Source organism: Hyperolius riggenbachi, chromosome 3 (genome assembly GCF_040937935.1).
Source record: "Hyperolius riggenbachi isolate aHypRig1 chromosome 3, aHypRig1.pri, whole genome shotgun sequence".
In the NCBI taxonomy this organism is placed as follows: Eukaryota; Metazoa; Chordata; class Amphibia; order Anura; family Hyperoliidae; genus Hyperolius; species Hyperolius riggenbachi.
Window position 1 is genome coordinate 120,611,693 of NC_090648.1, and position 13,957 is coordinate 120,625,649.

Sequence of the window (13,957 nt, forward strand, 5' to 3'; positions counted from 1 at the left end):
GCTTTAGCGATTTATTAAGCGCTTTTGTAAGCGCTTTTGTAAGCGCTTTTGTAAGCGCTTTTGTAAGCGCTTTTGTAAGGTGATTTTTTTTCTTCCTGATGACACTCAGGAAGTGAACTCTGACCTGGAACAGAATAAATACAATGCATTTATTCTTAAAAGCGCTTAGGAAATCGCTTTTCAAAGCACTTTGCAATTGCCCTATACTTTGTATTGAAGCGCAAACACTCAGGAAATGCGTTTGCGATTGTAAAGAAAGCTCATCGCTCATGTGAGAACACTCACATAGACCAACATTGCAGAAGCGCTTTTTAAAATCGACAGCGCTTAAAAATAAAAACGCTCACAGTGTGAACAAGCCCTAACAGTTAAAAAGGTTGAAATAACTGTAACCAAAACATAGTAGGAAACACTGCTGTAAATTATCATACAGTCGGCTGATGGTAACGTTTTTGACAACTGTCCTACTGAGGTGGACTTTAAAATGTCAGAAGTGGGAGGGTGCTGAGCCATCCCATTCATCTAAGGCTACAGCCAGCCTGAAGTGTACAAGTGACATCCCATTCATTCATCACACATGTTCTGCAGCTCCACAAACATTCTGTTATACAATTTGTTGTATTATAATGTACACAAACATTACATAAGAAGCCTGTCAATAACCCAACACCACAAATAAGCTCTGAACAGTAGCTAAGCATTGCAATCTCATTAAGAAGCAGAAATTCCACTGACAGGCCATGGTTGCGCTGCAGTAATCCCACCACCAGCAATGTATCTACAACACACTACTCACCCAGCACTGCACAGACAGGTCCTCAGTACTCCCTCCCCAGCACTGCACAGACGGATCCCACTGCTCCCTCCCCACTACTGCACAGAGAGGTTCCCAGCACTGCACTGACAGATCCTCAATGCCTCCTTTCCCAGCAATGCGCAGATGGATCCCCGGTGCCACCCCCCCCCCCCCCCCCAGCACTGATAGATCCCCAGTACCCCCTTCCCCAGCACTGCATTGACAGATCCACACTACCCCCTCCCCTAGCACTGACAGATCCCAAGTGACCCCTCCCCCCTCAGCACTGCACAAATGGATCCCCAGTGCCCCCTCCTCCAGCACAGACAGATCCCCAGTACTGCTTAGATAGATCACCAGTATCCACTCCCCCAGCACTGCACTGGGCAGCACGGTGGCATAGTGGTTAGCGCTCTTGCCTTGCAACGCTGGGTCCCCGGTTCGAATCCCAGCCAGCTCAACATCTGCAAGAAGTTTGTATGCATGGGTTTTCTCCGGGCACTCCGGTTTCCTCCCACACCCCAAAAACATACAGATAAGTTAATTGGCTTCCCCCTAAATTGGCCCTAGAATATACACTACATGATACATACATATACATATGACTATGGTAGCAGTGGCGTAGCTAAGGAGCTGTGGGCCCCCGATGCAAGTTTTACAATGGGGCCTCCCAAGCACTCTATACATAACCTCTATAAATGTAGTTCAGCGCACATCCTTGCATATATTACATGTGACACAGAAAAGTCCCAATTTAAATGTCCATTTGTCGGTGCTGCACCGACAAATGGACATTTAAATTCTGACTTTTCTGTGTCACATGTAATATATGCAAGGATGTGCGCTGAACTACATTTATAGACATTGTATTAAGTATTGCTGTACTTTAGGCATAGCGCACTCTGCTCTCATTGTACCTATTCAGTGGTTTTAAGCTAGTGCGCTTTGAATATACTAACACTCTATACATAACAATTGCTACTGCGCACCAAAACCTGCCAATGGCAACTACAGTGTCAGAGGCGCAAGAAGGGCATGGGGAACAGTTTGTTAATGATTACCACTATTCAAAGTATCTATAGAAGGGATTATTATGAGTACAGGACCAATAGAGAGCTAATACTGTAGTTGAGGGAGGGCCCCTCTGGCCCAAGGGCCCTGATGCGGTTGCAACCTCTGCAACCCCTATTGCTACGCTCCTGTATGGTAGGGACTAGATTGTGAGCCCCTCTGAGGGACAGTAAGTGACAAGACAAACTCTGTACAGCGCTGCGTAATATGTCGGTGTTATATAAATACTTGAATAAATAAATCCCCAAGACCCCTCCCCCAGCACTGCGCTGACAGATCCCGAGTACACTCTCCCCCACCACTGCACAGACAAATCCCTAGTGCAACCTCGCTCAACACTGCACTGACAGATCCCCAGAACCCACTCCCCAGCTTTGCACTGCGTGATCCCCAGTACACCTTCCCCTACTACTACACTGACAGATCCCCAGGATCGACAGATCCCTAGTACCCCCTCCCTCACCCCTCCACCAGTACTGACATATCCCCAGCACACACTCCCCATTACTGCACAGACAGATCCCTAGTACCCCCTCCCTCAGCACAGCACAGAGAGATCCCCAGTACCCCCCTCCCCCAGCACTGCACAGAGAGATCCGAAGTACCCCCTCCCAAGCACTGCACAGAGATCCCTAGTACCCCCTCCCAAGCACTGCACAGAGATCCCTAGTACCCCCCTCCCCCAGCACTGCACAGAGATCCCTAGTACCCCCCTCCCCCAGCACTGCACAGAGATCCCTAGTACCCCCTCCCCCAGCACTGCACAGAGATCCCTAGTACCCCCTCCCCCAGCACTGCACAGAGATCCCTAGTACCCCCTCCTCCAGCACTGCACAGATAGATCCCCAGTACCCCCTCTGCCAGTACTGCACAGATAGAACCCCAGTACCCCCCACCCCCCTCCGCCAGTACTGCACAGGTAGAGCCCCAACAAGTTCCCCTCCCCCAGTACTGCACACATAGAGAGCCATTACCCCCTCCCCTAGCACTGCACTGACAGATCCTCAGTACCCCCTCCCTCAGCACTGCACAGAGAGATCCCTAGTACCCCCCTCCCCCAGCACTGCACAGAGAGATCCCCAGTACCCCCCCCCCCCCCCTCTAAGTACTGCACTGACAGATCCCCAGTACCCCTCCCCAAGAACTGCACTGACAGATCCCCAGTACCCCTCCCCAAGAACTGCACTGACAGATTCTCAGTACCCCTCCCCTAGCACTGCACTGACAGATCCCCAGTACCCCCTCAGCACTGCACATGTGCGGAGCTCACCTGAGGACCTCCTCCTCTCGCACCCGCTCCTCGTCCCAGAGGAAGGCCCCTGTCAGTGCGGCCATCAGTCTGCCCGTCCTCCCCGGCCTGTAGCAGAAGCCCCGGATGAGAGCTCGGGCCCCCCGCTCGCTGTGGCGTTGCTGAGTGGACGCATAGTGGCACAGAGGAGACAGACCAGAGCGGAACCATCCCGCTATCCCCGCAGAGACACCGCTCACCCACTGCCGCCACATCCCGGATAGATTCCGAGGCCCGAGCACAACACGCTGCCTGCCGCACTCAGGCCCAGGCCCCGCCCACCTGACCGGGGATTGCACGGGGCATCCCCAGGGCGGCACGCTGATTGGTGGAAGCCCCTGTCAGTCAGGAGCAGTGCTCCCCGGCATAAGCTCTGCCCAGTTCAAGGGCAACTAAGAGGAACGCGTAACGTGACCTGGTCATGTGACAAGCAGCTTCCACCAGAGGGGCGGAAAGGATGGTTTTGCAAACTTGCCTGCTTACACAAGGGGGAAGCATATGGTTTTTAATAAATGTAATAAAGGACAACAGAAGTGAGAGGGATATGGAGGTAGCCATATTTGTTTACCTGTAAGCAATACCAGTTGCCTGGCAGCTCTGCTGATTCTGAGAGGAACTGACCGTGAGGCTAGTATGTAATATTAATTTGCAGCTAGTATGTAATATTAATTTGCAGCTACCTCGTGTGTTTATTTTAAATAATTTTACTTGCTTCAGGTTCCCTTTAAATCACACATGAGCTGTATATAAAAAAAGTTAGGCCCAGTGCACACCAAAACCGCTAGCAGATCCTCAAAACGCTAGAGGTTTTTGGAGCAGATTTCAGAGCGATTCTAGGCATGTTTAGAGAGGTTTTCTAAACATTTTTGGGAGAGTTTTTGTGTAGCATATTACAAATATTGTCACAGTAAAAGCTGTGAGGGCCCGTTCACACTTAGAACCGCAGAACGCTGGAGATTTCCGCCGGTGTTTTGCGGGAGTGATTTTCCCGCGATTAGCGCGGAAAAATCACTGGACACTGCGGCGGTTTTGGAGCGATCGCTATTAGCGTGCTGTGCACGCTAATCACGATCGCTAGTCGCGGAACGCTCGTCGCCGGCAAACCGCTGCATGCAGCGCGGTTGCGGTTATCGCTAACCGCAACCGCGGCAGTGAGAACACTGCCACTCGCTACAATGTGTAGCGGTTCTTGCAGAACCGCTAGCGGTTTGCCGTGAGCGGGAATCGTGCGATTCCCGCTCAGGTGAGAACGGGCCCTAACTGAACAGCTTCTGTAACAAAAACGCCTGGAAAACCTCTGATGTAGCGTTTTATAGAGCGGTTTAAGCTTTTCCCATACTTTACATTGAGGCCGAAACGCTTGAGCAAACCGCAAACGTGCAGCAGGAGGCACGTTTGCGGTTTGCTGAACACCTCAAACCGCTGGTGTGCACCATCTCATTGCAATACATTAGCCAATAGAGATGGGAAGTTCGGATCTTTTCAATGATCCGGATGATTCGAATCGGATCATTGAAGAGATCCGGATCTTTGATCCGAATCTCGGATCATTTTACTACCAGAAGCATTCGGGGGTGAAATGAACAGCAGGACAGGTCTGTGGACAGGAGAAGGGGAGGGGGTGGACACATAGAGAAGGGGAGAAGATGGACAGAGGGCAGGGAGTGGACAGAGAAGGGAGGAGGGACGAGCAGAGAGCAGAAATGTTTGCACGTAATACCCACATGCTGAAGTCATATGCTTTACATATATTTCACCTATATGTTCATCTGTACACTTTGAAAGAAAAGGTCGCACAGTGAAAGAAAGCATTCCCCAAAGATAAGTGCAGCTGTTTAGTGCCGAGTGCAGGAGGATCATATAATTGCCCAGCAATCACAGTGCCTGCAAAGTTACTGAGCTGTGCTGAGCCAAAAGCTTCCAATGTGATCACTGTGCACAACTACGGAACAGACAGCCTGTAATGAGCAGCACATTGCAGCCAGTATGTGTGCTCTACACATATCTGGCAGTGGCACCCATGTCCCTGACTCCCCTCTACCTCTCTCCCTGCAAGGGTGGCTCCCTTCCAACAGAGCGATCCATCTCTGCTCTGCTTCCAGGACCCCGCTGCCTGCTGAGAGGGGGCGTGTCGCTCCTGGCCCCGCCCCTTTTGTGATCCGAATCACTCATTTTGATGATTCGGATGATCGACTCATAAAATAGATTCGGATCAAAGATCCGAATCGTTCATGATCCGGACAACACTATTAGCCAAGCATTTTCACAGGCGGATGCGGTTGGCGGATCGCTGCTAAAACCGCTCGGTGTGCACTGTGCCACACTGCTGTACTGGAAAAATAGGCTGCATGTATTAGAAAAAAAAAAGTTGGCCTACAGAGGCAGAAAAAGTATAAATCAAGCCTTGTTTGCAATTGTAGTGTCCGTCAGCCCCCGTGCCAATTTTGCAACCCATGATTTGTCTCTCACTTAAAGAGAGTCTGAAGCGAGAATAAATCTCGCTTCAGACTTCATAGATAGCAGGGGCATGTGTGCCCCTGCTAAACCGCCGCAATCGCGGCGCTAAACGGGGGTCCCTTCACCCCCAAATCCCCTCGGTGCAGCGGGGGAGCGCTTCCTGGTTGGGGCAGGGCTAACCGCCGCAGCCCTGCCCCACGCGCGTCTGTCAGTGCGTATCTCAGCCTCTCCCCCGCCCCTCTCAGTCTTCCTTCACTGAGAGGGGCGGGGGAGAGGCGGCGATGCGCCGCTGATAGACGCGACTGGAGGCAGGGCTGCAGCCGTTTGCCCTGAGTCCAGGAGCGACCAAGTCTGCGACCAAGTGTTGCAGTGGGGGGTTTGGGGGTGAAGGGACCCCCGTTTAGCGGCGCGATAGCGGCGGTTTAGCAGGGGCACACATGCCCCTGCTAACTATGAGCGCTGAAGCGAGATTTATTCTCACTTCAGAGTCTCTTTAAGACCTACATACAGGTCAGCTTCATAGCTTCACATATGCTGTCTATACACTTCTCTGCCCTCAGTTTTCCCAAGTGATCATCCCTAGCCTCTCTGTATAAGGCTTCTTTCACAGTGCAACGTTAATGTCGCATGTTAAAACAATATTTAACACAGAAGAACGCACTGCAATGAAAAATCAATGCCCCATTCACAGTGCACACGTTGCGTTGGTGTCTAACGCTGTGCGTTATACACATTATCAGCTGCGTTAGACTGTTTGCACATGTTCAGTAATGACTTTGAGACATACTTTTTATTGTCTGTATTTTCTACTGTATATGCTGTATGGGTTGGTAACGATACGTTGCGACTTTTTCACGACGTTGTATGTTTGCGGTGCGACTTTAACCTCGCACCAAAATGCAATGTCCCACAGTGAAAGAGGCCTAAGGCTACTTTCACACTGGTAATGCAATGCAATTATATTGTAATGGTGCGTTCACATGGATACGTTAGCCGTGTGGTGTGGCGGATCTATTGGCATAACGCAATGCATGCAGTCCAGTACTGCATAATGTGCACTTTAACAGTTGCAGTGAAGCATAAAATGTATGTACTATATGCTTCACATGCATAATATGCAATGCTACTTTCTCTCTATATTCATTGCAATCCTGTTTTTTAAAGGAAAGGTAACTTCCCAGTGTGGAAGTAGCCTAAATGCATTGTATTTGCCTACTAAAAGTGGTAACATTGTCATTCAGAATCAGAATTTATTTCGCCAAGCACGGTTGGACCGTGCCCGGAATTGGATTTGGCACATAATTTGGCACAGAGATAGTAATACAACAGACAAGATGCTACAGAGTAGTACAACAGAACAAGAGCAATGCAACAGAACAGGAGTAATACAACATATGCAGTAGCGCGATTGCGGGTCTAGCAGGAATACAGCCAGGCAAGGCGGTAAACAAGAGCGGCCGCAGCCGAAGTCAGGTATTAGTCCGTAGGCGGCAGCGGGGGGTCAGTGGAATGGGCAGAGTTCAAGAGTCTAACGGCTGTGGGGAAAAAAGTGTTCATGCGCCTGGTAGTCTTAGCAGGGATGGACCGGAACCTCCGGCCTAGTTTGAGACGGCAGAAAAAACTGTGACCAGGGTGAGAGGGGTTGCCCACAATTTTCAGTTCTCTATTACGCAGTCTGGTGTTGTAGATTAGATCCAGAGGGGGAAGGGGTTTTCCAATAATCCTCTCTGCTGAGCTGATGACCCTCTGGAGTTTATATCTGTCGCTAGCGGTGCAGCTAGCGAACCAGACCAGAATGGATGAGCAGAGGACCGACTCGATTGTAGCAGAGTAGAAGGACCTCAGAAGTTCATGGGCCATACCAAACTTCTTTAGTTGGCGAAGAAAGAAGAGTCTTTGTTGTGCCTACCTCTGGGTTGCAGTAGTGTTTGCCCTCCAGGTCAGGTCATCAGAGATGGTTGTACCCAGGAGGCGAACGCTGGGAACCCTAGTGACCTCAGTGCCCTCAATATATATTGGGGGAGGAATACTGGCGTGCTTCCTGAAATCAATGACCATCTCCACTGTTTTGGCAGTGTTAAGAACTAGCCCATTCTCATTGCACCAATTGCAGATTTTGTCTACCTCCTTGCGGTAAGCCTGCTCATCGTTCTCACTAACAAGGCCAACAATTGTGGTGTCGTCCGCAAATTTGATGATTTTGACAGTCATCTGTGGATATGCAGTTATTCGTGTATAGAGAAAACAGAAATGGTGACAAGACGCAGCCCTGAGGGGCTCCAATGTTGGTCACTCTGGGTCTGGAAAATATGTTGCCCAGCTTAACAACCTGGGACCTGTTCGAGAGGAAGTCTATGATCCAGAGGCCAAGGGTTGGATAGACATTTAGCTCTGTGAGATTGTCATGCAGAATCCTGGGACAGATGGTATTAAAGGCCAAGCTGAAGTCCAGGAGAAGAATTCTAGCGTATGAGTTCGGCCTGTCAAGGTGGTCAGTGATAAACTCCAGGCCGATGTTAATAGCATCGTCAGTGGACCTGTTTGCCCTGTACGCGAACTGGAGAGGGTCCAGTCGGTCCAAGGTAGCGTTCTTGAGCAACGCCAGGACCACTCTTTCAAAGGTCTTCATGACCACTGATGTTAGCGCCACGGGCCTGAAGTTGTTTGGGTCAGAAGCCCCGGGCTTTTTCGGGACAGGAATGATGATGGATGCCTTGAAGCAAGTAGGGACTTTCCCTTCGGTGAGGGACCTGGCAAAGATGGAGGTCAGGACGGGGGCCAGCTGACGTGAGCAGGACTTCAGACATGCAGGTGACACGCCATCAGGGCCCGATGCTTTCCTGGCATTCAAGGAAGACAACAGGTGCAGAACATCGGCCTCGGATACTGTCGGGGACGAGCATGTGCTCCAGCTAAGTTCAATGCTCTCAGAGGCAGAGGGAGGAGGGGCAGAGGGAGTTGACTGCCCCCCAGAGGTACCCGGAACCTCAAACCTACAATAAAAGTTACTGAGATCCTCGGCTAGCTTGGGGCAGGGAGTAGCCTGTTGGGGTGGAGGCTTATAGCTGGTGGCAGCCTTCAGGCCCTTCCAGACAGCCCGCGGGTCGTTTGAGCAGAGATTGCTCTGAATCCTTTCAGCATATGACCGTTTTGTGGAGCGCAGTTCCTTCAAGTCTGAAATCTACTAGCAGGCTGTTACTAAGCAGTTGTGATTTGAAAAGCTCTATGGGTGTGATCACACTTGAGCGATGTGATTTTATAAAATAAAACCATGGCATTGCATTAGCAAGAGCTTTTTTTCAAATCACTAGCGCTTAGAAAAGGCTGCTAGTGGGTTTGAGCCCTTACTTTATGTTCTAAGCACTAGTGATTTGAAAAGCTCTTGCTAATGCAATGCTATGGGGGATTTTTATAAAATCACATTGTTCTAGTGGGATCACACCCATAGCATTACATTAGCAAGAGCTTTTCAAATCAAAAGTGCTTAGAAATGACTTAGTAATGTACTGCTAGTGGTTCCAGGCCTTATGCTGGAAAAACACCATGAGTTTTTTTGGCAGATAGATGGCTTGGTAGATCATTTCCGACAGGTCCGATCCAATTTTGATTGTTTTTGTGATCGATATGAATGGGAATTGACCGGAATAACGATTGGAAAAAACGATCAGGAAATTGATTGGCCAGTAACTCTGCCCAAAAAAACCATTGTGTATTCCTAGCATTACCCCACTTTAACCTTTTGGGGACTGCTGTAGGTAAATCCTATAACGCACTTGTGGCTGTCTAAGCCTGATGTGGCAAAGGGTTTACGCCACCTATTTTCGCTCCAGACGTGATTGTGTGCACCTGAGAGGGGAGATTAAGCTGTCATATGACAGCAGACATCTCCCCTCAGTGACCAGGAGCCATCGCGATTGGCTCCTGATCATGTCATCACTACGATCGCTGGCGGATCGTAGTGATCACTATCAGAGCAGCAGCGATAGGAGGGGAAGAAGAGAATCCACTCACCTTCCTGACTTTCCCCGGCGATCAGTCTCCCCTCCGCTCTGACGTGTCGGGTCCCAGCTTGATGAAGTCATTGAGCCGCGAACCGGGACTTAACGGCAGTGCGAGCGAGGATGCCGGCCAGAGTGGAAGGGGCTAGAGCTGCTCATTGCTGGAGCCTGGGAGGTGAGTAAAGGCTGCTGGCATTTCAAGGGACACCATGCCCAGCTACCCCCCCCCCCCCATGTAAAATGGCCTGGTCCTTAAGAGGGGTTAGGCAGCCGATCCACAAAGGGTGCAGCTCGTTATATTAGCCAATGAGACCTTGAAAGAGATATTTCTGGAGAACTTTATGCTAGGTATACACAATGAGATTTTCTGGCAGATTTACTGTCGGATCGATTATTTGCAACATGTCCGATCTGATTTCCAATTGATTTCCATAGCAGTGAATGGAAAATCGATTGGAAAACTGTCAGAAATCAGTTTGGACATGTTGGAAATAATCAATCTGACAGTAAATCTGCCAGAAAATCTCATTGTGTGTGCCTAGCATAATTCTGACTTTTACGCTATGTTGACAGTGGTGTGTTGCAGCATAACGGCCGCATTGTAACACGGCTTGCAGCACAGCACTCCACTATCTATGAAACATTCACAGTGCCATGGGTAAGGTGGAACGGCATGCAGCATCCCAACGCACTGCATGCAGTGTGTTACCAAAAACGCACACGGTAAAAGTGACAGTGAAGCATACTTTTCATTGACTGTATGCATTGCATATCCCAGCAGAACCCACTGCATGGCTGATGTGCCGATGTGAACGTATATAATTCGTATATAATTGAGCGATGTGTAGTGATATAATTGCATCAAACTGCAATACAATTATATTATTGTCTGTTGCCACTGACGCAGAGTGAAAAGAGCCCATTAGATGTATGGGTGTTAAGGGGTATTTGAGTTCATCTTTCCTATACCACTGGGTACTTGGCAAAAGTACTGTAGACTTTCATGATTGGTACATTCCAAAATAATGTTGAGGTACACTGCTTAAAGCTATCAATTTTACATGAGAATATTCTCTCCTTTTTACACCCAACTACTGAGCTTTGCTTAGAACCCTTACAACATACTGGATTTATGGTCATACAGTATCTAATTGTTCTAGATTGCTCAGTTTTTGCCAATGTGGTAAATAGAAGAGTATGGTCCTGTTCACAGTGCTCAGTTGCGTTGCAGAATAATTCTGCATGTCAACTCACTGCCCATACAATTCTATGGACCTGTTCATAGTAACGGATCGCATTATTCTACCTTGCTGCACGCAGGCTTTGCATTAAAGTCCGTGTCCAGTCTCCATTGCAGTTCACACTCATAATGTGTGTGCTATGCAACTGACCACTGTGAACTCAGCCTATATCTACACCCAACCAACAACTGTATTGGCTGCATGGGTTCTGGAGTAGCCAATGTTAGCACAGGGGCAGATGTCTGAACTTGTCACGTTTGTTTGCTTTGTTGCCTTGCCAAATACCGTTTAGCATCTTAATTTAAAGTGTACCCGAGGTGATATGCGACATAATGAGATAAACATGTGTAAGTACAGTACAAAACATTAATAACCAGACTGTTTAATTTATTTTGCTGGCTGAACGAGTAAATTTCTAGGCATGGAAGTGGCTGTCTTGTCAGTAATATAGTACACATCACTGATAAGCAAATTACAGCCATAAAAGTTTTCCTGGCAGAATACAACTTCTGAGGGCAGGGAGAGATAATATACACAAACTATTGACCTTTTTCTAATTTGGGGACCACCGATTAGAGACAGTAAAACATTCAAACTACTTTGTCAATGTTTGAATATAAAATAAAACCCTGGGATAGTTACGAAAAAGTCATTTTTAGAAGTAGGAGGATAAATATAATAGTTTGTCTCATCAGTTTATTTTTACGTCGTGCTCACTTTAAGGTTTGTTATAGCTATAACATGTGGTGACAGTTTGCCACAGTATGTTGTATGTCAGTAAGTGCACGCTCCATTCTCTGCTCATAAAGAAAAAAAAACAAAAAACACATTACAAGAATGTAGTCTCATATTTTTTCTTTTATTTTCCTATAAAATAAAATTTAAAAAAACACCCACACAGAAAAAAAAGCAGTCTGGTTATAATAAGAATGTCATAACAAGGAAGGTGTGAGGAGTTCCCCAAGCTAGAAACAGAAACGGAACCAATTGTTTAATGCCAAATGCTAAGTACAAGTGGATGGTGTAAAATGCGGAGTCACTGCTGGGGAGGCAGAATTTATTGCTTGTACTTAAAGTGAACCGAGCACCTTTTTTTCACTCAGGACATTTCTATAGCACATGAAAAATGTATGCCGACTATCTGTTTCATTATTAAAATAAACTTTAATTTTACCTTGTATTTTACATTCAAAGTTGTTAAATTGGCCTGTTTGAGCAGACCTGCCGACCGTCCCCATCCGCAGAAAGTTCAGTAACCTCTAATTGTTTTATTGCGCTAATTACCAAGAGATAAACCATGCCTTTCATCAGCAAAGAGGGTGAATAATTAGGAGTGTGTTTTCAAAGCATGGCTTTGAAAACACACTCCTAATTATTCACCCTCTTTGCTGATGAAAGGCATGGTTTATCTCTTGGTAATTAGCGCAATAAAACAATTAGAGGTTACTGAACTTTCTGCGGATGGGGACGGTCGGCAGGTCTGCTCAAACAGGCCAATTTAACAACTTTGAATGTAAAATACAAGGTAAAATTAAAGTTTATTTTAATAATGAAACAGATAGTCGGCATACATTTTTCATGTGCTATAGAAATGTCCTGAGTGAAAAAAAGGTGCTCGGTTCACTTTAAGGTACTATTTATTCCACAATGATGATGGACAAAGTACAGCAATCCAGCACCATAAACTAGACTTATTTCATTGCCAGATTTATAGAACATGAATTCTAACCGGCTGCTGTGGAGCACTCAATTTGCAGGAAGCCATTTGCCTTACTAAATGATTTTTATTTAGACTATTTTTTTTTTCAGTGAGCCTAAAAGTGACCTTAGTTTAAGGGAACATAAAGTGAGTTTTGTAGGTTGTTATTTTCATTCACTTACTAGGGTATGCATGAAATAATTTATATTATTGGTTCATAGGCATTTAATAGATACAGAAATGCAGACTTATACAACCATATTGCACAGATCTCTGCTGCAGCAAGGGGAGAAGACTAAGGCCTCTTTCCCATGGGTGGCTGAACTGCTCATTTTGTCTAGCAGTTCAGCCTCCCAGGTGCCGGTGCTGTGTCCAATTGTGCCATCCTTGAGCTGCCTTCCGGTCTGAGTAACACGCACGCTCAGTGAAAACTTGAAACAGAATTACCCAAAATATCTCTGCAGCCACACCTCCTACACTTCCAAAATTTTGAAGGTATGGAGGAAACCACATGAACTCTATGCCAAATATCCCCCAAATCCTGCTGGTTCCCAAGATAGATTTGTTTACTCTATCTGGGGAACCAGTGTGCAATTTGACAGGTATGTAGTTTTGAGGGTCCCCTCCATACACTCAAAATTTGGGGAGTGTAGGAGGCGCAGCTGCAGATATATCGCCTGAAGCATAAAAACAGGAAATCTCGCAGCACAGGATTGTACTGTGCATGCAGGGCAGCATACATTTTAGGGCAGCACACTCCGACACAGCACCAACCACAAGTGCCATCCAGGTGAATTTACATGCTGCTGAACTACTGCATTTAAACACAACCATGACACGTGGCGGCATTACCCAGCAATTAAAAAAGTCTTATGTCATGTCGGAGGATGGCAACCGCTGTGCTCGGATGCAACTCAAATTCACCACCTTAGCTGCGTGTGGAACAGAGGCCTTAAAGGGATACTGTAGGGGGGTCGGGGGAAAATGAGCTGAACTTACCCGGGGCTTCTAATGGTCGCCCGCAGACATCCTGTGCCCGCGCAGCCACTTACCGATGCTCCGGCCCCGCCTCCGGTTCACTTCTGGAATTTCTGACTTTAAAGTCAGAAAACCACTGCACCTGCGTTGCCGTGTCCTCGATCCCGCTGATGTCATCAAGAGCGCACAGCGCAGGCCCAGTATGGTCTGTGTCTGCGCAGTACACTCCTGGTGATATCAGCGGGAGTGAGGACACAGCAACGCAGGCGCAGTGTTTTTCTGACTTTAAAGTCAGAAATTCCAGAAGTGAATTGGAGGCGGGGCCGGAGCATCGGTGAGTGGCTGCACGGACACAGGATGTCTGCGGGGGACCATTAGAAGCCCCGGGTAAGTTCAGCTCATTTTCCCCCGACCCCCCTACAGTATCCC

General features: G+C 47.7%; 1 protein-coding gene across 1 annotated transcript in view; it reads right to left on the reverse strand.

The window, feature by feature from the left end:
• Window positions 1-3,423, reverse strand: part of STARD7 (StAR related lipid transfer domain containing 7) — a 45,039-nt gene extending 41,616 nt beyond the window's left edge. The window contains exon 1 of the mRNA XM_068274843.1: window positions 3,138-3,423. Within this exon, the coding sequence (XP_068130944.1) occupies window positions 3,138-3,370 (233 nt within the window). The 5' untranslated portion in view covers window positions 3,371-3,423. The remainder of the gene's footprint in view (window positions 1-3,137) is intronic.
• Window positions 3,424-13,957: the final 10,534 nt, after the last annotated feature.